This window comes from Lepus europaeus, chromosome 6, assembly GCF_033115175.1.
Source record: "Lepus europaeus isolate LE1 chromosome 6, mLepTim1.pri, whole genome shotgun sequence".
In the NCBI taxonomy this organism is placed as follows: Eukaryota; Metazoa; Chordata; class Mammalia; order Lagomorpha; family Leporidae; genus Lepus; species Lepus europaeus.
Genome location: NC_084832.1, coordinates 75,257,327 through 75,284,779, shown reverse-complemented (window position 1 = coordinate 75,284,779; position 27,453 = coordinate 75,257,327). Strand labels below are relative to the sequence as shown.

At 43.8% G+C, this 27,453-nt stretch overlaps 2 protein-coding genes and 1 non-coding gene across 5 annotated transcripts in view; all 3 read right to left on the bottom strand.

The window, feature by feature from the left end:
* Positions 1 to 1,491: 1,491 nt before the first annotated feature.
* Positions 1,492 to 27,453, bottom strand: N4BP2L1 (NEDD4 binding protein 2 like 1). 3 transcript variants are annotated; one of them, XM_062194395.1, is made up of 5 exons: positions 27,116 to 27,453; positions 7,281 to 7,408; positions 6,862 to 6,950; positions 4,352 to 4,428; positions 1,492 to 3,263 (listed from the first exon to the last, which is right to left on the bottom strand). In XM_062194395.1, exons 1-5 carry the CDS (start codon positions 27,442 to 27,444, stop codon positions 3,020 to 3,022), a joined length of 867 nt encoding a protein of 288 aa, XP_062050379.1. In that variant the 5' UTR covers positions 27,445 to 27,453; the 3' UTR covers positions 1,492 to 3,019. The 3 variants fall into 3 exon arrangements, with proteins under 3 accessions (XP_062050379.1, XP_062050383.1, XP_062050380.1); XM_062194399.1 differs by lacking the exons at positions 4,352 to 4,428; positions 6,862 to 6,950 and adding an exon at positions 4,235 to 4,302 and having other exon boundaries at positions 3,107 to 3,263; XM_062194396.1 differs by lacking the exons at positions 1,492 to 3,263; positions 4,352 to 4,428 and adding an exon at positions 4,235 to 4,302.
* Positions 7,390 to 27,453, bottom strand: part of LOC133761711 (NEDD4-binding protein 2-like 2) — a 127,741-nt gene continuing 107,677 nt past the window's right edge. The window contains exon 7 of the transcript XR_009866215.1: positions 7,390 to 7,408. The gene's annotated coding sequence lies outside the window, so the exon portion shown is untranslated. The remainder of the gene's footprint in view (positions 7,409 to 27,453) is intronic.
* Positions 17,589 to 17,717, bottom strand: LOC133762651 (small nucleolar RNA SNORA16B/SNORA16A family). Its single transcript, XR_009866320.1, has one exon. It is a non-coding gene; the product is annotated as a small nucleolar RNA SNORA16B/SNORA16A family (small nucleolar RNA).

Genomic DNA, 27,453 nt, shown 5'->3' with positions numbered 1-27,453 from the left:
CCGGTGTGCCAGCGCCGCAAGGCGGAGGATTAGCCTATTGAGCCGCGGCACCTGCTTTTTTTTTTTTTTTTTTTTTTTCCTTTTGACAGGCAGAGTGGACAGTGAGAGAGAGACAGAGAGAAAGGAATATAGTGTTTTAAAATTTAGTTATAAGCATATTTCAAAACTAAGAAATGCTTTTAAAAATTCTATTTCAACACAGTGATCATGTTTTTTTTTAATCTTCTAAAAATCACACATAATAGTCTGTTGTACTCATCTGATTAATGAGATTTAAGTTTTTTAGCAAAATAGTTTGGTCTTCGCATCCTAATCATTCTCCCAAGTGATCCACTCTAGGACAGAAAATAAAAACTTTAGTCTCAGATGAACAAAGAATTTTAAAAATTTAGCCTCTCCTTAACAATTAAATTAAAAAATAAAAAAAGAAGAAGCTATAACTGGAAAAAAATTTAGCCTCCAATATCTTTTAGATTCCTAGAAAATTATTTCATCTCTATTCTCATTCGAACCACTCTACACAGATATCAAATAAACACACTACTATATATATGCTGTAGGTAATGTCCAAACCAAACAAAGTGATAATGTAATGAGTACGAACAATGTATACTAAATGGTAAGTGGTAGAAGCAGTTTGTTATTTATTCACCAGTTAATGAGAACCTGTTGTGTAAGAGCACTTGCCAATGATATGAATGATGCAAACAAAACAATATAATTCAATATTGAGTGTTCAGAAATTGTCAGAAACCATGGGTGTTGACCGGGAAACAAAGATCAATGTTGGTAGCATTTGATAAAATATTTTTTAAAAGATTTATTTATTTGAAAGAGTTACACAGAGAGAGGAGGACAGGCAGAGAGAGAGAGAGAGAGGTCTTCCATCCTAGTTGGCTGCAACAACTGGAGCTGGGCCGATCTGAAGCCAGGAGCCTCTTCTGGCTCTCTGACGTGGGTTCAGGGGCCCAAGGACTTGGGCCATCTTCTACTGCTTTCCCAGGCCATAGCAGAGAGCCAGATCGGAAGTGGAGCAGCCGGGTCTCGAACTGGCGCCCATATGGGATGCCAGCACTGCAGGCGGTGGTTTTACCCACTATGCTGCAGCACCAACCCCATAAAATATTTTTTTGCTTCCAAACCATCTATTCCAGGGGTCATCCAGGAAAAGAGAAAGCATAAACTGGCCAGGTGGAAACCAGTCTTCTAAGCTGTATAAAAGCTTTATAACCCAATCACTTCACTCTGCTTGGATGAATCAAAAACCCAACGCAGAGAGCCAGCTAAATTAGGACTTGAATCTGGCCCTTAGCCTGCTCTCATGGAATCAAAGGAAAGTGTTTGTAATTTGGGCTCCCTGTCATGTATCCCCTCAAGATTTGAGCTGGTTCTGCAATAAATGAGACACCCAGGATTTCCTGGGTCTGGAACGTTGGAGTATTAAGACTACTGCATGCTGTACTTAGACACATACTTAGCAAACTGTGACAATACCTTAGATTCAGATTTATTTCTCAGGCTACTAACTTTGTTACTCACAGTAGATACACCAATTTTTTAAATGTTCATGGCAAAAAATTACAGAGGCACTGCTGGGAGTCATCAGGATGCTAAGTAAATTTCACTAGTGTTAGATATTGGAATGCTAAGATAGTCTAGTGGACACAGTAAATAAAGGGTTGTTTCTGTCTCAACCCTTAGGCCTGCTATTTTTTTTAAAGTAGACTAGGAAATAAGCTTGCTTTAGAAACATTGGATGTTATGTTTGAATTCCTTGGGATTTAGGTAATTAATTTGTTTATTGTTGAACAAAAAAACTATTGACAAATCCATATAAATGCAATTTACCATATACAATTTTTAATAACCATAAAAGCACCATTTGATAGGACACTTAATACTTCACAAAACATTAGAAAGAAGCTGCTGGCCACCAATAAATCATACACTTCACTTGGTCTTACCTATCATGGTCTCACGTCAAATTCCAATCTGTTGGAATTTGGAAATATAATTTCTGTGTCATGTAACAGGGACATTCCAGAGCTTTGGTGGAACTTTACTGTCTTAATGCTACATAAAACATCAAGACTTGCTCATCTTAAAATGAGCATGGCTTTTTTATATCCCTGTATGAACTATATCCTAGGGTTGTTAAATCCTTATACTCCGAATGTTTGAGCTGCAGACTGATTACAGATGTTCATTGGCCTAAAGTTAGAAATCAATTACTCCTCTTAAAAACTGGTGTTTTATGAAGGCAGGCTTGTTTTATTTACACTTAGCACAACAGCCAAAAGATTCAGGTTGAATCTGGTGGAATAAAGTGGTAGTTAAAACACGAAAAGGTGACTTTAAGCAATGACATTGATTTTTATCAGCCGTTTATATAGATAAAGCTATTGAGGAGTTGACAGACATTTCTAGAAACGATACGTCATTAGAATAAAGGGATCACTTCCCAAGCTGCTGCTTCCGAAGACGTATTCCCTTAGACAGACACTTGGCAGCCTATTCATTTTAAAGGAAAATCAGTGTCGTCTTCAGTCACACATCTCACATTTTTGGATACATAGATTATTAAAGTAGCAGTGGCACTAAAACTTCCTGCCTCTCACTTTCCCAACTTTGCCTATGGAGATGTGTTTTCTGAAAAAATAGATTACTTCAGAAAATTTGGTACTGAAGCCTATATTTAATATAAATACTTTGTTTATGAATCTGTGTAACTAATTGATTATGTCCTTGGGAATGTTCTCAAGTTTCAGTTTAAAATTAGTTCTTTCCCTAGAGAAAGCCGCTTCCCTTAAAGCCATCTGCAGGGTGCCCCGCACCAGGCCGCGGGAGCAGGAGCCCTCAGCAGGTGCGTGTTGAAGATGAAGAGACGGCCTCTGCTGGAACCTGGTCTGGACTATTTACACGGGAAATAGAGCTCTGGCTAAAACGGAACGCAGAGGAAATACCAGAAGTGGAGATACAAACTGACTGAGGAAACTTCCGAGTGGCTGTCAGTGGGCCATCAGTACCCGTGGTGACAGCGGCCCCTTCTGTTGCAGGAGGTCTGGTGCGTGAAGGCGCCGGGGGCCCTGCGGGCCGGGAGCCAGCAGCGCGCGGCTCGCGGAGGGGAGGCGCTGCTCCTGTCCTGGTTTCTGCTCGTTCTGCCCGGCTTCTCAGCATGCAGCACGCTGTGGAAGGTAACAGTGCGTTCATACCGTTCTTTCATCCGGTGGATTTTCTCTCTTGGGACTCCATGAATGTTTCTTCTGCAGGAAAAAATGCAAACGTTCAGTCAAGGCAGGGCATGCCGATGAGTCACTCGTGTTCTACAAGTCCTGTCTTATAGCACTCTGTTGGCAGGTTCGGCCCTGGCAAGAACAGAATGGCAGGTATCTCTGAGGGGCCACGCCTGGTTTGCACACTGAGATGTCCACCCCCACACTCCCGAGGCCGGTGAGCCTCAGAAATGCTTCCCTGCTGGTCGTCTCAGTTACCGGTTCAGGACCCCAAAGGAAACCCCGAGACCTTTTTTAGCATCTATTTGATTGTTAGTGACATGCAAGGAAGTTTCAAAGAGTCGGTGGGAAATCTGTTTGTCTTTTAATTCCACTGTCCACGAATTGAGGCTCCCTCCTATCATCAGCTGAAAGCAATCAGTCCCTGATCCTGCTACAAGGTGCTTATCAAAACCACCTGGGGATGTAGATAGACTCTGATTAGCAGAGAGTCCACCTGCAGAATGGGGTCCACAAACCAGGGGTTAATAACCAGCTTGAGTGATTCTGATGGGGGTGGCCCAGGGCCCCACTTTGGAAACACTGTGAACTAGCCATACTCCCAAAAAGTAAATTCTCATCTCACAGTTACTCCGTCACTGACAAATAACACAGGCAGTGAGTAGCAGAACCCATGCATTCGATCAACCAGTTAGTAATACTTGGACATGTACTGCTTTGCAAATTAGAAGCAGCATTTAAACCATACATGAGCCACAGACTGCTCAGCATCTAAAGATCTTCAGCCTAACTGTAAAACCACCATGGACGTGTGCAGTCCCATGCAGAGGAAAGTATTTTCAGATGCTCATTACTTAAGCATTTCAGCAGAATGTTACATGTGGCCTTTGTAAGGGACCAAGTCAAGCCAAGATTTAGCATTTAGCATTCTATTAGAAAACTGACCCAGAACTAAAGTCTTCACATGAATAATTTCAAAGTTACCAATTTCCAAGAATTACCATTTCTGGCCTGAAAACTACCAGTCCGTTTCCAGCCTGAAAAGATTCTTTTGTTCGGCCTGAAATACCTGGAAATAGCAGGATACATAATGAGCAACTAGAAAAGCAAAGAAGTACCTTGCTAACTCTTGAACGTTGAATTTCCAGCGAGTGTCAGGTTCTCGGAATATAACTTCATAGTTATTCTCAAGGGCCTGATTTTTCAAAAGTACATAAAACATTGAAGACATAGTATGTATGTTTGGGAACGTTTACGCTGCCATTTAACATCTACTACAAATCTTTTCTAATGTTCTTTTTGTTTTACCAGTAATCCACTAACCTTAATTTCTCTTAATAAATGCAATTGATTGATTCCCCTACTCAGCCACTCTCAGGATATATTATGGTTCCCAATGGCCAATTTTAGTCATTGTTATCTAGTATGTAGGAAGATGGTAAAAAGTTCTTTATTTTGGACTTCTTTAAAATTAGATAACTGGTTTAAAACATCCTGACCACGGGTATAAGCTCAACTCTGACTCCTCAGAGTCCCTTATGTGATTATGGTAGGTTTGCTTGGGTCAGACGCCTTCTCCTGTCCCTCAAGCCTTGGTTCAGACAGCCAGAATACAATAAGAACAGCGCCTCTGAAATGCAAGTTCTTTCTACACGTGGTGTAATCTTCCCTCCAAAAGTAGCCCTCCCAGAGCTGCAGTACAGTTTGGCTCAGTGCGCTGGGCCATTTTCTTGAGGGTAGAAAACTATTAGACTTTTCATATAAACACAGAACACCCAAATATTCTTTGCACTCATAAATTAAACTGAATGTCTCAAACTGAACCTTCTATTATCACTATTTATTGTACATATAAAACAATTTCATTCTGGATGAGCTTTTTTTTTTAAGATTTATTTATTTGAAAGAGTTACACAGAGAGAGGAAAGGCAGAGAGAGAGAAAGAGAGAGAGGGCTTCCATCCACTGGTTCACTCCCCAATTGATCCCAATGGCCAGAGCTGGGCTGATCCAAAGCCAGGAGCCAGGAGCTTCTTCTGGGTCTCCCACATGGGTGCAGAGGCCCGAGGACTTGGGCTTTCCCAGGCCACAGCAGAGAGCTGGATCGGAAGTGCAGCAGTTGGGACTCGAACCAGTGCTCATTTGGGATGCCGGCACTACAGGCGGCGGCTTTACCCGCTATGCCGCAGCACCGGCCCCTGCATGAACATTTCTAATTGAGAATGCTTCAAGTGTCACGACTGGAAGCCACAATTTCTGAGTCTAATAACTTTAGGTGGCTGAAAAGGATTGTACGTATCCAAAATATAAAAGTAAAATTATTTCCCTTCAACCACTCTCACTCACGCTCCTGACTCTTGGCTTTGGGTTGTGCCTGAATTCATCGACTCCTCAGGCCCCTGGTCCTGTGTGCCCCAGGTGAAGGCTCAGTCGTGAACTGAAGTAACCGACACAACTGAAGCTCGGCCTTGCTTACATTCCAGTGTCCCACAGCCTGGGCCTGGGTGCAACTGATGATGCTACTGGGAAAGGCGACTGTGGGTGTGCTGTCTTGCACTGACTATGAAAAGGAGCTGAAGCCGACTGCATGAGCCCAGTTTGGGAGACACTCACTTCACAACTACAAGTGAAGATTACTATGTGCGACACAAGTGGAATTCTCAGATGTCTGCTTCCTGTCCCACCTTGTGTGTTTCTGGATCTTTTCTCCTTTTCTGTACTCAATAGGGAATGAAAACTTATTTTAGGGGCTCAGTGCTGTGGCATAGCAGGCAAAGCCGCCTCCTGCAGTGCTGGCATCCCAGCTGCTCCACTCCTGATCCAGCTCTCTGCTATGGCCTGGGAAAGCAGTGGAAGATGGCCCAAGTCCTTGGGCCCCTGCACCCGCATGGGAGACCTGGAGGAGGCTCCTGGCTGCTGGCTTGGGATTGGCCCAGCTCTGGCCATTGTGGCCATTTGGGGAGTGAACCAGCAGATGGAAGACCTTCCTCCTTCTCTTGCTCGCTCTCGCTCTCTCTAACTCTACCTCTCAAATAAATAAAATCTTTAAAAAATTATTTTATTAGTATAAGGCAAAATATGTCTGAAAATGGGCCACCATGGAGAGCTGAGTTGTATGTATACGTATATTCTGCTGTGTTAAGAGGATTACAGTGTTAATACTAAATCTGTTTTTAACAATTCTGTTGCCCTGACTTTCCAGGCAGCCCCAGTACGCAGTGCTGACGTCCCCAGCTCGCCAAAGGCATAACTGCCCTGTCACAACTTGTGACTGCCTGTCCCATCATTTAGGCCAGTATTTCTTTGCAAGTTTCATTGAGTGCTTCTCTGTAAGACCGCCTGCATCTCAGGAAAATAACCAAGACAAAAAGGCTCTCAAGAATTCAGACCAAGCACATTTACTGAGGACTATTTAAAAACCGTACCCTGCAGTGAGGTTCCCATCTCAGCAAATGGCAGCCATTGTACAACAGAGAAACATGAAAATGAAACCTCTTTCCCTGCTCCCTAAGGTACTATTGTTAGTAAATATGAAATCCTGGAAGATCAGAAAAACAGGAAAGCACAAAGGCTTCGGTGTTCTCACAGAATGTCCGTAACTGAAAATTCAGAATGATACGTCTTCCTACCATGACTGCATAGGGCTTCATTTCCCAGGCGTGGAGGTTGGTATTATCAATTATAATGGGGGATATGCCATTCCTCATTGCTTTTCTTGCTGCAACACAATGTTATATAACAGTGAACAACATGCAACAATCAGAGAGAAGGGTGAGCGTAATCCGTATTTGTCATGTTTATTACAGGATGTCCTCATTGCCAACTTCACTGCCACCTATTTCAGAACCCATTACCAGTAATTTTCTTTTTCCTGGAATCTAAGGCATTTACGCTCTTGCATTCTGTTCTGGGGGTGAGGGAGGGAAGGGAGGGAAGGAAATGGCAGAACTGTCCATTAAGCTCCTTCCATAAACCTTATTCATTCTGCAGCAACCACAACCTGTGTGCACCAGAGGGTTTCCCAGGAGTCTGGAAAGAAATTCATCACCTCTTTTCTGGTTCCATTCATGAGCTTCCTCCAGGAAGTCAGGATTGAACTCATAGGCACCATCTTCCCTGAAGAAAAAATCATCCGTGCTGAAAATCAGGGCCCTGGGAAAGTCATGTTGCAATTGTCTGGAAAGTGGAGAAATGAAAGAGAATTTTTTTATTATATACATAGTCACAGTGGAAATTATTTCCTTCCATCTCTAATATTTAGCGGTTTATAATTCTGAGACCACCAGGTTTTGAGTTGTCAAGCTTGGATTTAAAAAGAGAGATGCTTTGATCAATAGTTGGCATCACTCCGTAACGGAAAGAAAGTGGAGGTGGCTGCTGTACGTTGCCAGTCTTGCAGCCTGCGTCTGCAGCAACCAGAGAGACTGAAGACGAAGCCCTGAGGCTAAGCTGAGGGTGTGGTGACTGCCTTTCCTTCCGGCCACCAGTCCCCTGACCATTCCTCTCCAAGGCACCAGTGCCCTCCCCAAACCTGCCCTTGAGTGCCATGCCCCATGCGCAGCCCTTCCCACGGGCCCCCTAAACTCTTACCTGTCCTGGGTCCCATTTCCTTGGAGCTCTGCTCTCTGTAAGGACCCATCTGAGAAACTAGTTCTTGCTGAGGTGTGAAATTGGGATAAAGGTGATGTGTGTGTGCTACCCTAGTAGGTAACATTTACATTTTAACAGTGACCTAAACCAAATGGAAAAAAACAAAAGCACAACAGGAGAAGGAAAGAGGTGGACCCAACATTCCCCATGCCTTCTTCACCTCTACCATCCTGTGCATAAACAGGAAAACGTCACAGAAAGAAGAAAATCACCACGTAGTGCCCTTTTAGAGCACACAAGAACTAAACAGTGTCCTAAGCTCTGTAGCAGACAACTGCAAAGGGAAGACGTTTGCACTTGGTGTCCTGACTTGGACGACTATTTGGCAGCAGGACGTGATGCTAGGGAGTGGCTGGGGAAGTCTCTGAGCTTCCTCTGCACGCCTGTAAGAGTGGGGGAAAATCCGCCTGTCTTGCCAGGTGATGCTGATGCTCCAACACCATGGAGAGCACCCAGCACAGTGCCCGACACGGAGCACGGTCCTCTTCTTCTTCCCTGGCACACTCACCAGCATAACTAACTAAACAAATGGAACCTGCGCATGGAAAGGATGGCCACGTGGCCACACTGAGAACAGGACACTAAACAGCTGAGAGGGATAAAAGTTTGGAGAATGATAACCAGGGCAGGAAATGCAAAGAGAAAGTGCATATTCAACTATTTGTTATTGTTCTCCATCAAGAAGAATTGTCTTAACCTAGAGAGAACAGAATAAACAATCAGTGTGGAACAGCAGATACTGAGTGGGCTCCTAAGTGGCTTTGAGAGACTTGGCTTCAATTCTGGGACTCTCCCGCTATCCCGCCATGCAGCCTTCTCGCTACGCTTCTTGTTTTCTTAACTGTAAAAACACATCATAACCCCTACCTGTTAATCAGAACTGCTGCCATGACTCAGATGAAATGAGATGTAAGGCACTGAACACATATAAAATCCTGTTACCTTATTACATAATGATCATAATGAGACCAAATTTACCGAACACATATAAAATCCTGTTATCTTATTAGATAATAACAATAATGAAACCAAATTTACCAAACCAGACTCTATCTGCCTTAGTAATAACATACATCGCAAGGTGTCTGCAAGTTAATCTTTGAGGTAAAACACTAAATGAGAGATGAGAGATAAAGCGAATGCCTCAGTTTCCAAATATGAGCAAATATACATTCTGGAAATAGAGAACAACAAAACTGCTCTCAAAATTCTTCAGAAGGCTTAATAGTATTTTTAAGGCAGCATAGATAGCTGAAAAAGTAACTCTAAACTGAATATATTTTCTTTTTTTAATGGGCTGTGGTGGTACACAGAAAAATTCAATGAACACAGCATGCCGATTTAAACAGGTATCTGATAGTCTCTCTTAATAGCTTTGGAGGGAACTGTGGGCCAGAAGAGAGTATGTTTCAATACTGGTTAATTCTCCAACGCTTTAAACAGCGACCACTTCACCGTGCCAGCGCTATGTAAGGTGTTCAAGCACACATATAAAGTAGCTGCTTTCAGGAATTCACAGCCTCTCCAAACAGCCAGACCTCCCCACAGCTGGCCTAACACAGGAAGCTCTGAGCGAACTCAGGGTCAGGACACAAAGTCCCTAAAATAGACAACATTTGACTTAGACCTTGAGCAATGAAAAAATGTTGCCTCTTGGGAGCGGGTGGTTAGAGATGGGGAGGTAGGACAAAGAGGGAGCTCAGGCTCCTGGGCTTCCTAGGAGCCAGGGAGTAAAGGGGGAAAATGAAGACACTAAGTGTTAAAAGGTGGCAAATCCTACTTGAAACACTGGTAAATTCTGAGTGCTACAGATTAAAAGAGGAATTTGGCAGGCTGGAATCTCTCTGGAGAAGAGTGACCAGGTAAACACAAGGTCTGAAAACCAGAGGGTCAGAGATCCTCAAAGAAATGCAGGATGTGTAAGGTGAGGGGAGACGGTAAAAGAGACACAGGCTGGGTTCCCTCAGGTGTTGAGAAGTCACTGTGCACAAGAGGGAATGAACTTATTTTGTCCATCAGGAGTTTGGCTGGGCTCTGCTGGGCAACTCTGCCTGCCTTGCCTGGAGGCACACCCTGGTCTGAGAGTGGGAGGGCTGCAGAAGGGGGTAAGCAGCCAGCACTCACAGGCCTGCTGGCGCTGGCCACCAGCTGGCTGTCACACCAGATGGCGTCCTCCGCTCAGGAAGACTAACCAGGCCTCCTCACAGACCACGGCACTTCAAGAGGGCATGAGTGGAAGCTCTTGGGCTTTTACCACATTCTGTTCACCAAACAAAGCGAGTCACTTTGCTGGCCTGCATTGAAGGGATGGGAAAAAAAGAGTTTCAATTTCATGATGGAAGAGGGTCAAGGAAAATGTAGCCACTTTAACTCTCTCACAGTTCCTGAAGGTGGCATGGGAGAAGGGAGAATTACATAGAGAAATGGATGAGACAAAGGCTTATAGTTTCCATACGAGGATCTATTTGACTTTAAAGATAATCCAACTGAAAAGTCCAAACTTAATTCCAAACCATTAACCTCCATGCAAACAAATATTATAAAGATACCTTGGGGAAAAAAAATCTAAGGGTAGTACTGTATGCATTTTCAAGTATATTTTATACATGTGAACACTGTACAGTTTTTCAATTACCTTCATTAATATTATTTCCTGGAAATAATGAAAGTTATGTTCAGAGCTTAAATAATAGTGTAAAACTTATTTCCCTTATCTTGCGTGCACTAAGTTCAGCGCTGTGGAAACTGGTCCTGAAATGTTTTTATTAATTGCTTATTTATAGGCTCCAGGTTTGATCTCTTCTAAATCTGGTTTCATTTGTCTTCCTGTTAAATCTGTCATGGTTTGGTTTTGCTTTGCTTTGTTTATACAACCTCTTCAGAGTCAAATTTTTCTTTTCATATCCTTATCTACACTCACTTTCTGCTTTATGGTTATATTGTTAATTGGAAGTTAACACACCATTATGTTTTCTTTAAAAAGACTTTAACGTCTAAGTGTCCAGTTCACATTTTGTTTCACTTGAATCCTATTTATTTTTAGAAAACAAAAACAAACTAAAACTACTTCTCCTTTTGATTGCAAAATTTTACCTTTTTTAGAGTCCACGTTAATTTGTTCAGGACCAGTACCAGGTAAGACCACTTTTCATAATTTCCTAAGACTTATCCAACTGTGGCACCATTGTCCTCCCAATACTCAGACAGCAAAAATAGCAGTGTCTGTCACCTTTGCAACTCCAGTGGATTTTTTTTTTTTTTGTCTGTTTGATCTTGCTGAATGACCATTCCTTCAAAAATCTGTTTTCACTTGTATGTCAACACTGGCAGCCATAGTAGCATCTTGACTATGTAGGACAATAAAAACTCTACCAGCTAAATAAAAAACGGATTAAATAGACAATCTCAAGATTCTCAAACTTAAGTGGAAGCAATAAATACCATTCCATCAGCTTCAGAAGTGATGAGGATAATGCCCCAGCTCTATCTTTCTTTATGGTGGTCAGGAGCCTCATGCATTAGGAAAAGTGAGAGAATGAAAATAAAAAGAAAAGGGAAAAAATAGAAAGACAATTACTTCCACAGAAGCTTCACTTCCCCCACACGCACCCCCAAATTCACTTAAAATCACTAATATAAGAGAAATTCAGGTACTACTCTAGATTTCACAACTTTTCATGTGTATATCTCTTTAGTTAATACAAAAGGAACCACAGAGATAGATTTAGGTCTCTATTCAGTCACTCATTCATTCCCTGGAAAGTCCAACAGTACTGTGTAGTTTTAACTTACACTGCCAACTTGATTGTTTTCAAAAATGTAAACGTAGACAATCACAAACAGTCCCTGAGTACTCATGACCCAGCTATGACCAATCTTGTTTCATCTACTTCATGTTTCATTTCGTCAAATTTCCCATTGGTGTTCACATTTCCCTGGCTGGATCAGAAATGTTTCCCTACAGTTGATTTGTTTGAATTAGGAGCCAAACAAGAAGCCAAACATTGTCTTAAGTTGCCCAGGTCCTTTAAATAGTGTAATTAACATTGCCTACCCTGCATCTGTAACCACCAGATAGTAACATTTTGCCTCATTTATTTCTCTCACATATATATTTTTGATGGACCATTTGAAAGTAAGTTGTAGAAATCATAACACCTTCTTCCTAAGTTCTTTGTCAATATCAGCTAAGAATGAGAACATTTTCTTACATAACCACAATTCCACTACCACATCTAAAAATTAACATTAATCCACAATAGCTAGTGTTGGATTTTTACATTTAAATTTTTAAAATGTCTTCAATGGTTCTCAAAATACCACTCATATATTTCAAACACTGCCTACGATTATTTTTACCTAGAACTGTCAAGTCCATTTTGATTTCCCTTTTTGAAGAACTCTGCTCAGTTGGCTAGACATTGCCCCAATTTCTGGGTTTGGTTATTTCTTAATGACTAGATCCAGGGTGGACATCTTTGGAAGGAAAGTGTGAAGGTGATGTTTCTGTCTCCGACTTGCACACAACAGTCTGTCCCATCATGCCAAGTTGGAGCACTTGGGTAAAAGGTGGTATCAGCCAGACCTCTCCATTACAAAGGGACATCACTGCCCTTGTAATACTGAGTAATGTGTGGGTGCCAAACTGAGGCCATGTAATCAATGTGTCCAACAGCCTTTCCCTTAATGATATCATAGCTCTCTGATAACTGCCTGAATCAAGTATTTTATTAGAAATCACAGAATTTTTATTTTCTCACTCTAGGTTTTCTAGGTAGCATTGTCTTGTTTAAAAAAAAAAAAAAAGAGCTTCACCATTATTCCTCATGATGCTCAAACTGTTCCCACATTTGGCCAGCAGGTACTCTTGCGTCTTCATCTACGTAAACTTTAAAAACATTGTTTTTCTAGAGCAGGCATTTGACCTAGTTGTTAAGATGCTGCTCAGGACACCCAAATCCCGTATCAGAGTACCTGGGCTTGAGTACCAGGCAGAGTACCTGGGCTCTGTTCCCAAATCTGGCTTCCTGCTAATGCATACCCTGGGAAACAGCAGGTGATGGCTCAAGTATTTGGGTCCCTGCCAGCCATATAAGACACTCAGATTGAGTTCCCAGCTCCTGGCTTTGGCCTGGCCCAGTCCCAGCTGGTGGGGGCATTTCTGGAGTGAACCAGTGGAAGACCAGATTCTCTCCCTGTCTCCACTTTGGTCTGTCTACCTTTCATGTAAATAAATGGATCAATGAATAAATAAATAATTTTTAAATATTGATGTTCCTTTTTAATTAGTAAAGAAATGCATATTCATTGCAGAAATTTTTGAAACTGCAAAGGACAAAATAGGGAACTTTCTATAGGCCGCCATCCAAAATAATTAACAGTATTGTCATCTTCTTTTCTGAATTGAGATAGATATGAGAATATACAATTTCCTTTTTTATGTCTTATTTTGTTACATAAAAACAAGAACATAATATGGAGCATACACCAAATTTTTTCATAACAAATTGATTCCCACCTCATAAAGTATTCTTCCATGACATTTTTAATAATATGGCAATGTAGACTTATTACTTAAACTATTTAGTTTGCCCCCAGCAAAATCAAATATTACTTTTAATTGGTTTTGGGCATATAGAAATATTCTCTTATGAAGTATACTTCATATCATTTATGAATAAAGCCCCTTATTGGGGTTTGTTAATTTCTTATTGACTGCAGCAATTTCTTTTTAATTTTGTTTGCAATAATCTCAGACATAAAAGTCTAAATTTTAAAAAACATTACCTAATCATATGCATTCATGCTTTATTTTCAAATTTATAGCTTTGATGATGTATTTCAAAGTCTTTCTCACCCCCAAAATTATGTAAATATATCTATGAATATATTCTATTACATTTTCCTCCTCGATCAACCTACATTTTATGTTGGTATATGATATTGGTTAAGAATTCATCTGGATTTCTTTCCATATGGTAACCTGATTATACCAAAACCAAAACTGAATAATTCATCCATCCCCTATCGTTCTGAAATACTTTTCATTATTCAATAAATGATTCTCTAGAATTAGACCTGTTGTTGGATTTTTTATTTTGTTTCACTGAGCTTGATATGTAAATTCTTCTTCATTATCTTCTTTCCCAATATCTTACTTTCTTGATTATATGCAGTAGCTGTGAATCTTTCCTTTATAACATTTATACTTTTAATTTCTTGTTTTGGTGGAGAGCCATTTCTGAACAATATCAAATGAAAGCATATCCCCTGGTTGTCTTAGACTGTTCTCATGGTTGGCTGAAGTTGTCTTCTAATACATTCTTTTCTTCTCAAGAGTGCTAAGCACAGATAAAGATACTGGCACATAGCACATTTCTCCAGTTTACAGATAAAGAAACTAGAGCTTAACTGACTGGTCTACCTTTGCCCAGCTGGGGTGTGGTGCTGCCAGACTTGCAGCCAGGTCTCCACGGGGGGAAGGCAGAAGGGTGCTGTGCATGTTGTGAAGATGTGAGCTCTCGTGGAGCTCTGCCTTTCCTCTTGTCTGTACGTATTCTCCACCTGGCTGGCTGGGCATTATGGGATTACCGTCTTTTTCTCCCACGGACACCAATGTGTAAAATTTGTTTCAAGGGCAGACATTTAGCCTAGTGGTTAAGACCTTGCCTGGGATGCATGGGTTCAAGTCCCCACTCTGCACCCAATTCCAGATTTCAGATTCCTGCTAATACACACCCTGGAAAGAAGCAGATAATGGCTCAAGTAGTGGGGTCCCTGCCACTCATGTGGAAGACCTGGATTGGGCTGCCAACTCTTGGCTTCAGCCTAGTCCAGCCTCAGCTGTTGTAGACATATGGGCAATGATCCAGCAGATGAGCGATCCCTGTCTCTCTGCCGTTCAGTTTTTCATATGTGTGTATATACATGCATGCATATATATAATTTTTATTTTTTAGAAATACTGTTTTACTTAGAAGAGGGTTTCACTGTACTGAACAGAAACCCCAGAAGTACATGTTTTAAATAAAATTAGATGTATATATCTCACATGTAAAAAATCTGGAGGTAGAATCCAGAACTGGAATCACAACTCCATGATTAATATGGACCCCAGCCCATTCTTAAGGGGGTGCCCTCAGGGAGTACAGGGTGCCACCAAAGCTCCAGCCTCCACCTGGTATTCTACGTGACAGTAAGAGGCAAGGCAGTCTTGAACACTGTAATTTTGCAATTGAGCACATCGCTACATCCAACAGGATAGGGCTGCCAAACAAGAAAGGGTAATTAATAGCTTTGTAACAGTTCTATGTCTGTACATCTACACACTGAATCTCTATTTCATCACTTCTGAGACTTCAACTCAGAAATAAATGTTCTGTTACACTCAATTTGTAATTACTGCTTTGGCTGCATTTATTTTGGTTATATTTGGTGGTATTTATCCTCACATTTGTCTTCTAGATTACAGTTTGATTTTCTGCATTGTGATTCTGTTCATCTCTATCCTTAATGGACCTTAAAATTCCAACATTCATTTTAGATTCTTTTTTAAAAATATATCTCATTTTGTTCCTTCTTGATTTTTTTTGCTTCTTAGCCAACTCCCTTCATATTTCAGGTTCCTGTTTATATCTTTTTATCTTTCATATCAGAGAGGAACTTTTGAGAAATAAAAATTGAAAATAGAGAAAGACACAAGAAGTAACATGAAAAACTCCTCTCTATCTACCACCTGTGGCTGATAATTGTTAACATTTTCTCCTATTTTGTTGGCTTAGCATTCAACCTACACCCCAACTTAACCCGGCAGTACCAAACACCTTCAGCGGTGCTTCCCCGTCCTTTTTCCACAGCACTCATCACCTCCTACCATCACATAGAATTTTCTTATACTTTACATCATTTCCCTACCTCTGGCATATAAGGTCCACATGGGCAGGATCTTTGTTTTGTTCACTGATGAATCCCAAGTATCTAGAACACTGCCTGGAACATAGTAGACACTCAATAAATACTTGTTGAATGAAGAAAATGAAGGAACATTACATTTTTAGGTCTATTCATGTTGATAACAGCCTTAGTTCATTCCTTCTAACTGCTACGTATTTGTCTATTATCCACAAAATAAAGAGAGCTAATATTTATTAGGTGCATGCTTATTGTGTACCGCACTCTCAGACTGACCTGGGAAACAAGTACTGTTATAAATCCCCATGCTACACATAAAGAAGTTAAGGCCAGTCAGTGCGACAGTTGGATAAAAGCCTGAAGTCTGGTGCCAGCATCCCCACACTATGCCACTGGACTTGAACACTGTGCAATAAGCAAACCACATCCATCTATTCTTTTCTCTAGAAACATTTAGATTGTTTGCAACTGTCCCTATTATGAACAGGTTCAATGAACCTCATTGTTCCTATCTCTTGCACATATTTGGACAATCCCTGGGGATACGTGCCTCAAGTGGAATAGCTATGGAATCTGGTTTCTAAAACACCACAGAGAAGATGCTGTCTAAAGCTGCCTGCCGTCCTTCAAATCTGTGATAGAATAACCGTTTCATGAAGGCGGGGATTTTGTCTCTTCTCTTCTGCTCTATTCTAAGCATCTAGAAGAATGCCATGCACAAAAGAGACACTCAGTAATTACCTGGTGAATGTGTGAGTGGCTCTTGAATATAATGCCCTCCTGCCCTAATTAGGAAAAGTCTTTTTATAGGGCCCCAAACTGTGCAAGAATTCCTATTCGATCATCTTTCTATGATGAGAATTTTATCTCAACCTCAAATGTACCTGCTAACAGACAAAGGGGGAGGAGTCCTCTTAGATGACAACACTTCCTCTGGATGCCATTTGCAATCTTCTTGGGGCCTTAAACCTTGAGGCAGGAAACAGGTTCCATGACCAGCAGCCCAAGAACTGGGAGGGAGTTCCAAGGCTGTAGACCATGTAGGCCATCTCCCTGAGGCCTGGCATGGTGAGGCCTCCGTGCTGCTTCCACCCACCATGCCAGGGCTGAGCTCTACCCTGGCAGACAGACCTGTCATTGCCAGTCCATAAGTCTCACCACACCACAGGGACCAAGGGCACTCACTCCAGTGAACAGCTCCCTCTACCTCTAGCCCTCACACCTCCGGAGTAGGACATATGTAAGAGATTGAAAACCAAACTGCCAGACTGCATGTGGCCCCACTTCGTCTGTCTGGCAGGAACGCCTTTAGTATCTTGCACACAGACAGCCCCTTTTTATAGAATCTGCACCCTGGGACTGGTGCTGTGGTGTGGTAGGTTAAGCCTCCACCTGCAACGTCAGTATCCCATACAGGCGCCGGTTCGAGTCCCGGCTGCTCCACTTCCGATCCAGCTCCCTGCTAGCTGGGAAAGTGGTGGAGAATAGCACAAGTGCTTGGGCTTCTGCGCCCACGTGGGAGACCCGGAAGAAGCTCCTGGCTCCTGGCTTCGGATCGACCCAGCTGTTTCAGCTATTTGGGGGGTGAACCAGCAGATGGAAGACCTCTCCCTCTCTTTCTCCCTCTGTCTCTAACTCTGCCTCTTAAATAAATAATCTTAAAAAAAAAAAAAAGAAAAAAGAAAAAGGATCTGCACTGGTACAGGTGCCCCTGTATTTCTGTTCTATTGATCAACTCAGTCACAGAAATATGACCAGGTATCAGGCACACCTACCACAGTACTAACTTCATGGTAGCTCTCTTTTCCCAGAATGTCACAGATCGGTTACAGATAACAAAAGAGTAGCCACACAGGGAAAAAGTCACTTTGGGCTGTCTTCTGACTACTGCTTACCTGGGACAACAGATTGTTCTTGATCCTAATTTTTAAATCCAAACTGGCATATCAGAACATTTTCACATGTTAAAAATAGGAATAGCAGCCGGCACCGCAGCTCACTTGGCTAATCCTCCGCCTGCGGCGCCAGCACCCGGGGTTCTAGTCCCGGTTGGGGCGCCAGATTCTGTCCTGGTTGCTCCTCTTCCAGTCCAGCTCTCTGCTGTGGCCTGGGAAGGCAGTGGAGGATGGCCCAAGTGCTTGGGCCCTGCACCTGCATGGGGGACCAGGAGGAGGCGCCTGGCTCCTGGCTTTGGATGGGTGCAGTGCGCCGGCCTTAGCAGCCATTTGGGGGGTGAACCAATGGAAGGAAGACCTTTCTCTCTGTCTCTAACTCTGCCTGTCCAAAAAAAAAAAAAAAAGGAATAGCTGCCCTGTACACTGAGTTGAAGAGAATTTGGGGGTAGGTATTCCCTCATTTTGTTCCTCCCCTTCTCAATGCTCCATATCCCCTTCATTCTTGTAAAGTTCTCTTTATGCACGTAATCTCATTTTTTATTTTATTCTTTACTCAAGAGCCATGCTAACATCCAAGCTTCCACCTCTTAGGAGGCTTCTGGCAATGCCTTTCGTTAGCAAACCCATTCATCAGGTATTTAGTGAATGCTTATTATGTACCAGGCCTTCTTTTAGAATAAACTTCCTGTAGTCATGAACTTACATTATACCTCATAAAGTTTACATTCCAGTAAAAGAAAGAGATAAGGCAGGGAATTTGGCACAGCACTTAAGATGCCACGTGGGACACCTGCATCCAATATCAGAATACCTGGGTTCAAGTCCCAGCTCTGCTCTGGCATCCAGCTTCCTGCTGACACACACCCTGGGAGGCTGGCAGGGAACAACAGCTCAAGCACTCGGATTCCTGACACCCATACGGAATTCCCAACTCCTGCCTTTGGCGTGGCCCAGCCGTGGCTGTTGCAGGCAATTGGAGAGTAAACCAGCAAATGGAAGATCTCTCTCTCTGTGTGTGTGTGTGTGTGTGTATCCCTCCCTCTCTCTCTAATTCATGAAAGAAATATCTATTTAACCAACAAGATATAAGGCAAATAATGCTGGAAGCCACTGCTTGAGAAAGCCCCTCTCAGAGTTTTTCATCAGAGCCTTAGAATTATAGAAAAAGAACATTGGAAGGTCCCAGCTAGTCAACTGTGCAGGATCCCTAATAACCATGAGAAGTAGACGGAGGTGCATTTGTCTGAATATCCCCAGGAGAGTAAGACTACTCGAAGTGCTGTGAAACCCCATAGGGCTACTCAAATGTGTGCTTCTCTGATGTTCATGTCCTCACCTATAAACAAAAACAGCTACTGGAGGTCACAGGGTTATTGTGAAGACCCAACAAACCAGTGTCTGTGAGTGCCAGGCATACGCTCAGCCCGCAGTGACTGTGCACTTGCTTTGCGTCCTCCACATCTCCCTTCCCCGTCCCCAGAATCTTACCTTGACACAACAGATAGCCTTCTCCCCAGGCCATTTACATCATCCGATAGAGAGCCTTATGAAGGAACGATTAGATATTAGACTAGTTTTTCTTTATCATGCTGTTTCTTCAATCCTATAGTCTAGAAAGCTTTACAGAAAGCAATAAAAATAATAATAATAATTTCTTAGCGGGAACATCTGGCCTTAGAAAGGCGCCATTATATAGATAAGAGTTCACTGACAGGCCAAGATCATACTAAGCCATTGAGTTGAGTTATAAACACCCTATTAAGAGAGTGAGCATTTAGCCCGGTGGTTAAGACACCCAGGTGCACACTAGAGTGCCTGGGTTCGATTCCCAGCTGTGGCTCCTTACTCCAGCTTCCCACCAATGTGGAGCCTGGGAAGCTCAAGTGACTGGGTTGCTGCCTCATAGAGGAGAACTAGATTAAATTCCCAATTCCCGGATCCAGCCTCAGTCCCAGCCCTAGCCCAGCTGTAGCCATTGTAAACATTTGGGGAATGACCAGCAAATGGAAGCTTGCTCTGTATCTCTGGCTCCCCAACATTAAAAATTTTAAGTAAGTAAATATCCCATCACATAAGCAGATAAGAAAGGGACTTTAGTTTGAAAATTCTCTCCCAAAAGTATCACAATCAGGATAAATATGAAAACTGATTTAGAAGTCTACATCTCAGGGTGTTTGGGTACAGTGGTTAAGTCGCGGATTAGCATGCCCACATCCCATACCAGTGTCGACTCTAGACTCCAGCTTCTTCCTTGGGGCCAGCGCTGTGGCGTAGCCGGTAAAGCCGCAGTCTGCAGTGCCAGCATCCCACATGGGTGCTGGATTGAGTCCCGGCTGCCCAGCTTCTTCCTAAAGTGCACCCTGGGAGGCAGCAGGTAATGGGTCAAGTACTTGGGTCCCTGCCACCCTAGCTTTGGCCTAGCTGTTACAGGCATTTTGGGAGTGAACCAATATGTAGAAGGTAACTCACTCCCTCTCTCCCTCTCTCTGCCTTTCAAATAAAATGAAAAATTTTTTTTATAAAATGAAAATTTTAAAAATAATAGAAGTTTAAATCTTATCTCTTCCCACTGCCTCAATGGCAACATGCAATAAAGAAAACAAATTCCCTGGTAAATAATATTTTATATTAGCAGGAAAAGATCATTAATATTGACAATTAACAATAAAATATAGTTTCCTTACCCTGACGGTTGAAATCCAGGTTAGCTTAGCCCTCTTAGTAGAACTTTTAAGTGTTTTTTTTTCTCATCGTACACAGTTCAAAACCAACCTTATCATCCTTTTATCAAGTCACTCCCACTAACCTCTTCCTTGGATGTAAAAGAAAAAGCTCTGGATTAGGAAGAAGGAGAATTAATTGCTCTGACCTTGATTAAGATGTGTCTTTTCGCAGAGCTTCATGTCTTCAGCTTGGGCTAGGTAAGCTCGAATGGAGCTTCCTCTACATCTCCTGAGCTTTTCCTAGGAAAATCCCTCTTTCCTTTCTCCATCCGTTTCCACCTGCTCTCAAATTATAGCCGCCCCTCCACCTGCAGTATCAGAGCGCCCCATTTCAGCAGTCTTCCCGCACTGTTCCAACCACTGCAGACTATGGAGATGATGAAGCCCCTCAAGAGTCGGGTGACCTTTCCAGACGCCACCTTTCCAGAGAGTGACTACAGACATATCATGCCCTGTGCATCCGTACGTGATCAGAATCACATGCTACACTATACTCTTACTGTTCAATATGCAAAGCATTACACTCAGCAGTGAGTAGACGTAAGACCCACCTTAGGAAAATCATGAAAAATATAAAAGCTTAAGTAGTCCTTCTCCAAGTAGAGTTAAGTGACTAAGATCTGAAATACCATCTACCTGATGCTCTGTTCTGATACACATACACTTGGAATGCTGCAAACTTTCTATTTTGCTCTTGCCTTTAATAACGAGAGCCCCAGCCTCGCAAATAACATCACCATAGTCTAGGCTTGCAGGCAAGATCTGCGGAGCAGAGTATGTTTGGGGTCTTACTACTCAGAACAGTATTTAGCTAATCCCCTGCTCTGTTTCCCCATATTCCACTGTTTGGTTATAAAAAGCATGAAGATCTCCACACTCTGTCTTATCATTACATCACATTAGAAAAGCATCCTTTCACTTTCTTGGAAAGCTCTTGTACCAAGAAATAAAGAGATGGTATTTCTGTCGATGGAAAATTCCATGTTATCCAGACATAGGAATAAGAAGATGAGACAGCTGTCAACAAGCATCCTTGAGTCCAACTAAACCCATGTTACAGATCATTTCTGATGGTGCCAAAAAGAACTAGAACACTGCAAAGGAGGCAATGTGTACTAGAGTATAGGTCCCAGTCTTTGCTTTGAGATGTAAAGATTAAAAATAAATAAATAAATAGGGGCTGGCGCTGTGGCATAGCAGGGAAAGCCGCCACCTGCAGAGCCGGCATCCCATATGGGTGCCGGTTCGAGTCTCAGCTGTTCCACTTCTAATCCAGCTCTCTGCTGTGGCCTGGAAAAGCAGTAGAAGTTGGCCTAAGTCCTTGGGCTCCTGCACTCATGTGGGAGACCTGGAAGAAGCTCCTGGCTCCTGGTTTCAGATCAGCTCAGCTCCAGCAGTTGTGACCATATTGGTAGTGAACCAGCAGATGGAAGACCTCACTCTCTCTGCCTACCTGTAACTCTGCCTTTCAAATAAAATAATATTTGAAATAAATACATAAATAAATAAAATTCTGAGTAACTAACATGAGGTTCATAACTTTTAATTTCAAATAAGGATATTGAAAAGTACAAGAACTACCATCTACTATTACCATTTCACAGGATGTTTTAGTGGTGTAACCATAAAATTGAATACTTTCTCCAGCCACAAATACAGGCTACATGGATGAACCCTGAAAGCATTAAGCTAACTGAAATAAGACAGACACACACACACAATTGAATATTGTATAATACTTAATCAAACAGACAGGAAGTAGCTGAGAGGTTACTGGCAGGGGTGGAATAGGGAGTTATTGCTTAATGAGCACAAAGTTCGCTTAGAGTAATAAAAAAAATTTTAAAATAGTATTGTATAGCACCATAAGTGTAATAAATGCCACTGAATTTTATAGTTAAAATGCGGGGAATGTAGGGGAGGTTGGCATTTGGCGCAGCAGTTAAGATACTGCTTAAAATACCTGAGTGCCTGGGTTAGAGTCCTAGCTCCACTCCTGATTCCAGCTTCCTGCCAAGTGTACCCTGGGAGGCAGCAGGTGAAGACTCAAGTACTTGGGTTGCTGCCACCCAATGTGAGTGACTAAGTCAACTGAGTTGGGCTCCTGGTTCAGTCTAGCCCAGCCTCAGTTGTTGTGGGCATTTGGGAAGTGAACCAACAGAGAGGAGCACATTCCTCCTCTTTCTACTTTTTGAATAAAATAAATAACCTTCTTAAAATGGTTAAAATGAAAAAAAAAAATTGGTTAAAATGGCCCACACGGGAACACATTTACTACACACACACACACACACACAGAGGAAAGCAGAAGTTCATGCACTAATGTTTTCACTGAGATGGGAGGAAAGGACAGGTGTAGACCCAGGTGAGTTTGTCAGGTCAGCTGTGGAAAGAGCTCTATATCATCTGCCGAGAGTGAAAGGGTCGTGGGACTGGAATCTTATTTCCTCTGAATCAAGCTCTGTACTCCTTTGTCCAGCTTCTAATGTTCTCCATGATCCGGCCCTGGGAGCCAGTTCATTTACTCCTATGGCCCTTCCAGCTCAGCCAAGTCCAGGGAACACCCAGTGCTCTCCCACCCCATCTCCTTATTCATGTCACCATTCCTTCCCCTTTGCTCAATACATCTTCAATGTCTTACAGACTAACTCAAGAACCATCCTCATGGGGAGGAGACTCTCCCTAGTTAGCCTAATTCTCACTGACTCCTGGGGCTTTGACCACCAGGACCATCGAAGCAGCCATTCCCCACTTGCCCCTTACTTACCCACAGCAGTGTACTGATTTTTGCTTTCCATGTATTAGTCTTATGCCCGGTCCTCTCTTAACCTTACTTGGCTTATATACCTCAGTAAGCAGGGGCTATGTTTGGTCTTTTAAGTACTCAGTGACCACTGTCATTTTTGATTAGCAATTAATAATTAACAATAGTTGTCTAATAATTAAGAAATAGTTGGTTTTTACGTAGCACACACATTCCACAGTACTTACTCTACAGACATAATCCTAAAGTTGCTGTTAACCATATGCTGAAACCTCACCATACTATAACAATGGAATATCAGCTCCATCAAAAAAGGTGCAGGGGTGTTGAAGAATTAAGCGACCTATCCTAGTTCAAAGTTACCAAAGAGTACCTATTTGCTGCAGAAAAATTAGAAAATAAGTCACAGGAGAAAAGTCCATAATCCCATCTACAGTCAACAACTTCCAATAGATATCTCTTTTCACACATTTTTCTAGAGTATGTGTAGACACCTTTCTTTGAACAGAAGATAGAGTGTGTGTATCTTTGGAATAGGCTTTTTAACTTAATGAAAGGGTGGCTATATTTGCATATCAAATATACATCTATGTTCCCATTAATGACTACATGACTTATCAGTCAATGTTCTGTTGTTTAATACTTGTTTCACACTATTTTCTACTATACAAAAAAAAAAAAAAAAAAACCCTCAGTGGTGAACATTTCTCCATCTTCATGTGCTTGTCCAATAACTAGGATGAATTTCTGGCAACAGAATTTTCAGGTCAATGATGAAACCTTGTTTAAAAGATGTTTTTTAGATTAAATAAAGGTGATAAAACAAATTTAGGAAGCACACAAGTTTTTAAGTAATCTGATGTGCTTAAAAATGTTAACCCAAATAAATGCCCAATTTTTGTAACAAAACCAAAGAATTTAAATAGATCATTTCCACACTTCAGCCACCTCAAGCTACAAAAACAAGTAGGTGAAAAGTATGTAAATCTAACATTGATTTGGAAGACAAGACATATCCTAATTTCAAAAAAAGTTTATTAGTTCTTTAATGAAATGAGAAATAAAGATTAAGCAGAAAAAGATGAACCCACATTGTAAAAACCAATTTCCTCCAATTTTTAAAGAAAACATTTTATTATACTGGTTTAATAAATACATGTTTGTTATAAAAATTTTGGAAAATACATGGAATATAGAATATGTGAATTTCCCAGAACCCAACAATACATAAGATAACCTTACACTTTGACTGCTTTCTGTACATTTCAAACAACTTGCCATTCTCTTCCCAAACCCACCCTGCCTAAAACCCTGAAGAAGGCAGCTCCTTTAAGGCCATGCGTGTGACCTCCTCAGCATCACTCAGCCACCCTGCAGGCCCCTCCTTGCTAAGCAGTGGCCCACTTCCTTGCAGACGTATGTGTCTGTGCACAGGCACAGTCCACACCAAGGCATGCTAAGGCCCACCTGCACCCAGAAGTGCCAGTGCCCAGCCTAAGGAGAGAGCTCAAAGCCCGCCTGCAGCTGCCTTCTGCACGTCAGAGCCAGGCTTCCCCCCCCAGTAACTCTGCACAGTTATCAACGCATCAACAACAAATACCTCTTCAAACTTCCATAGCACTTCAAAGCTTACTCTTCCCAACAGTGCTCCGAGGCAGACGGAGCAGACAGCCTCATTTAGCAGGCAAGGGAACAAGGAACAGGCTGAGGGAGGGGCTGAGCTTTGGATAGGAAGCCATAACTGGAGCTCTCCATCTAGCCTTCATCAGCAATGCATGTTCAAGTCTGACAGCTGGAAGAGTCTGGGGCTCTCTAGAAAATCCTCTAACTTCTTGTTACTCAGATGTCAGGAACAGCAGGCCCAGAGCAGCTAGCTAGGTGACTGACTGCAGTCACTATTTGGTGACCAAACAGAAAAGCTCATCTTCAGATCCCAGCCCAGTGTTCACTCCAGCCCACCCTAGAGAGCCGCTCTTTAATAAGTTGGTCTCTCACCTGGTGACTTCTGCTTATCCAAATGTCAATCGGGAATTTAAAAATCCTGAGAGTGTAGAAGGTAAGAGCCAGAGGGACCTGAAAGACCACCCCAACCAACCTATTTGCTTTAGGATGAGGAACCCCGATGTTCAGTTCTACGCATCTTCCATCATAGTACTTCCCTTCAGAATACAGCTGCAAAGAGTTTGGCAAAAAATGTTTACCTCCTTCTTTAATGCCTATTGTGTGGCTGGCCACAGATCAGGGAAGTGGAAGTGAAATTACAGTGGCTTTGACTTTCAGAAGATACTTGGTTTGTAACAGATGTATCCACCATGACTGCATCACAAAATAACCAAAATTGCTGGGTTTCCAGGAAGCTCCCCCACTCCACCATCCTCCTCTGCCTCCTCAGAAAGCCAGAGAGGAACTACTGATGTGTGTTTGTGCTTTAGGAAAGGACACCAATGGCCCTCCAGAAGTCAACCATTCCTTTAATCGGAAAATGCAGCAATATTCTCTGGCTGAAGGCTTCTACTCCACAAATCAACCAGGAATCTTAATCAAAACTGGCAGCACCTTGCCAGAGCTGCCACATTTGCATCAAACACAAAGGCTCAGACTCCTTCCTAAGGTCACTGAGTGCCATCCAAATCAGCATACGACTGCCTGCTGCCACGTTCGAGAGCAGTTCTGTGGCCCCAGGGCCAGCCTTATTATCTCTCCAAAGAGAGGGAAGGCTCTGAGGAATTGGGGGTGGGGAGGAAGGAGCAAGCAGAGAGGGCCAGAGACCAGCTCCCCTGCTGAACACCAACCAGGCTAAGCACTTGGCAGAATAGCATATGGCCCCTCCCTTCAAGAAACTTACAGAAGGAAAAACAAAACCATGTGCAAGCTAAGCGCAGTCACAGAGGTGTAAACAGGAAGCCGAGGTGCATCTACTGGCGGGGTGGGCGGCTGCAGGTAATCTGTGGAGCAAAGGGAGGCAGGAGGCCAAGCCAGGCAGGTGGGCTTGCATCAGCCCGGCAAGGAGACAAACAGTTCAACGTTGCTGGAACATCAGGTGCAAGGCAGAGAGTGCTGGGAGTTCAGGCTGGAGCTGTGAGCCTAGCAAGGTGGCAGCAGGCAAGGAGCCCGAGCGATTCCCGCTGACCTGGTACCTGGTGGGCGGCTTACGCAATTCGCAAGTAACCGATTTTGAGCCCCAAGACGAGGCTCTGCCAACGCCAGTCTGTGGTGGCGCCAACCGCCCCCACCCCCCAATCCCCAGTGCACCTGTGCGCCTTCGCAGCTGCCAAAGCAAACGCAGGCTGCCTGAACCCACCAGATGCTTATAGCGGGTCGCAAGTCCCCGGCCGCGGCCCCACTGGGCCCCCAGCCCCAGCCCTAGCCCCAGCCCCTGCGGTATCCGCTTCGGTTAAAACGCCTGTTGACGCACTGTGGCGGCTGCCTGCGTGCTAGCCGGCCGCGCCGCGGGTTTCTCTGCAGTCGCCACCAGGTTTTCCCGAAGAAGCGTCCCTGCCGGCCTCCCAGCCCCTGGCCTGGGGAGCTGGGGGCGGAGAAGGCTGCCTCGGCGGGGCTGCCACTAGGCCGGCCACGGCCGCGGGCAAGGGGCCGGTGCCATCTGGGGCTTGCGCAAGGCGCAGTGCCGAAATCCGTCCTCCCGGGAAAGCGCAGCGGGAAACAAACAAGACGAGCGCCCTCCTGTCCGCGCCCGCGGCCGCAGGCGCCAGGGACGGCAGCGGCCCCCGGGGGCGGCGGCGGCCAGGGCTCCCCGCGCGCGCGGCCAGGCGCGGGCCGGGGCCGGGGCCGGGGCCGGGGCCGGGGCTGGGGCCGGGCCAGCACAGGCGCCCGCAGCGGAGGCGCGAGCGGCGCCCGGGAGCGGCTCCGGGCAGGGGCGCGCTCGGCCGGGGTGCTCGGTGGCCCCGGGCCCTCGCGCCGGCACCCAGGCCGCTGTCATTACCTGGCCAGTGTGGTTTTCCCGGAGCCCGGGAGGCCTCGCAGGAGGTAGAGGTGTTTCTTAAAGCTGTGGCGGCGCGGAGGCGTCCCCCGCGGGGGCGGCGGCCGAGACGGCGGCGGCTGCTGCTGCTGCTGGAGGCTCAGCCTCCCAAAGGATTCGAGCAGACTGTCCTCCATGGGGAGGGGGCTGGCTGCCGGAGCTGGGTTCCCTGTCCAGAAGTCACGGTCTTGGCCAAAGCTGTTGTTTTTGTGACTCTCCGGCCATGTGATAGATGGAGGGGCGGGCGCTCGGAGCCCAGCCCCTCCTTCCCACCCTCCGGAACCGCGCTGCATGGGAGGGGG

Coding starts and splice junctions, on each gene's coding strand:
- N4BP2L1 (XM_062194395.1), bottom strand. CDS start 27,444: ATGCAGCGCGGTTCCGGAGGGTGGGAAGGAGGGGCTGGGCTCCGAGCG. Junction 7,409..27,115: donor GGGAAAACCACACTGGCCAG/GTAATGACAGCG, acceptor TCCACTTTCCAG/ACAATTGCAACATGACTTTC. Junction 6,951..7,280: donor TGAATGGAACCAGAAAAGAG/GTGATGAATTTC, acceptor ATTGTGTTGCAG/CAAGAAAAGCAATGAGGAAT.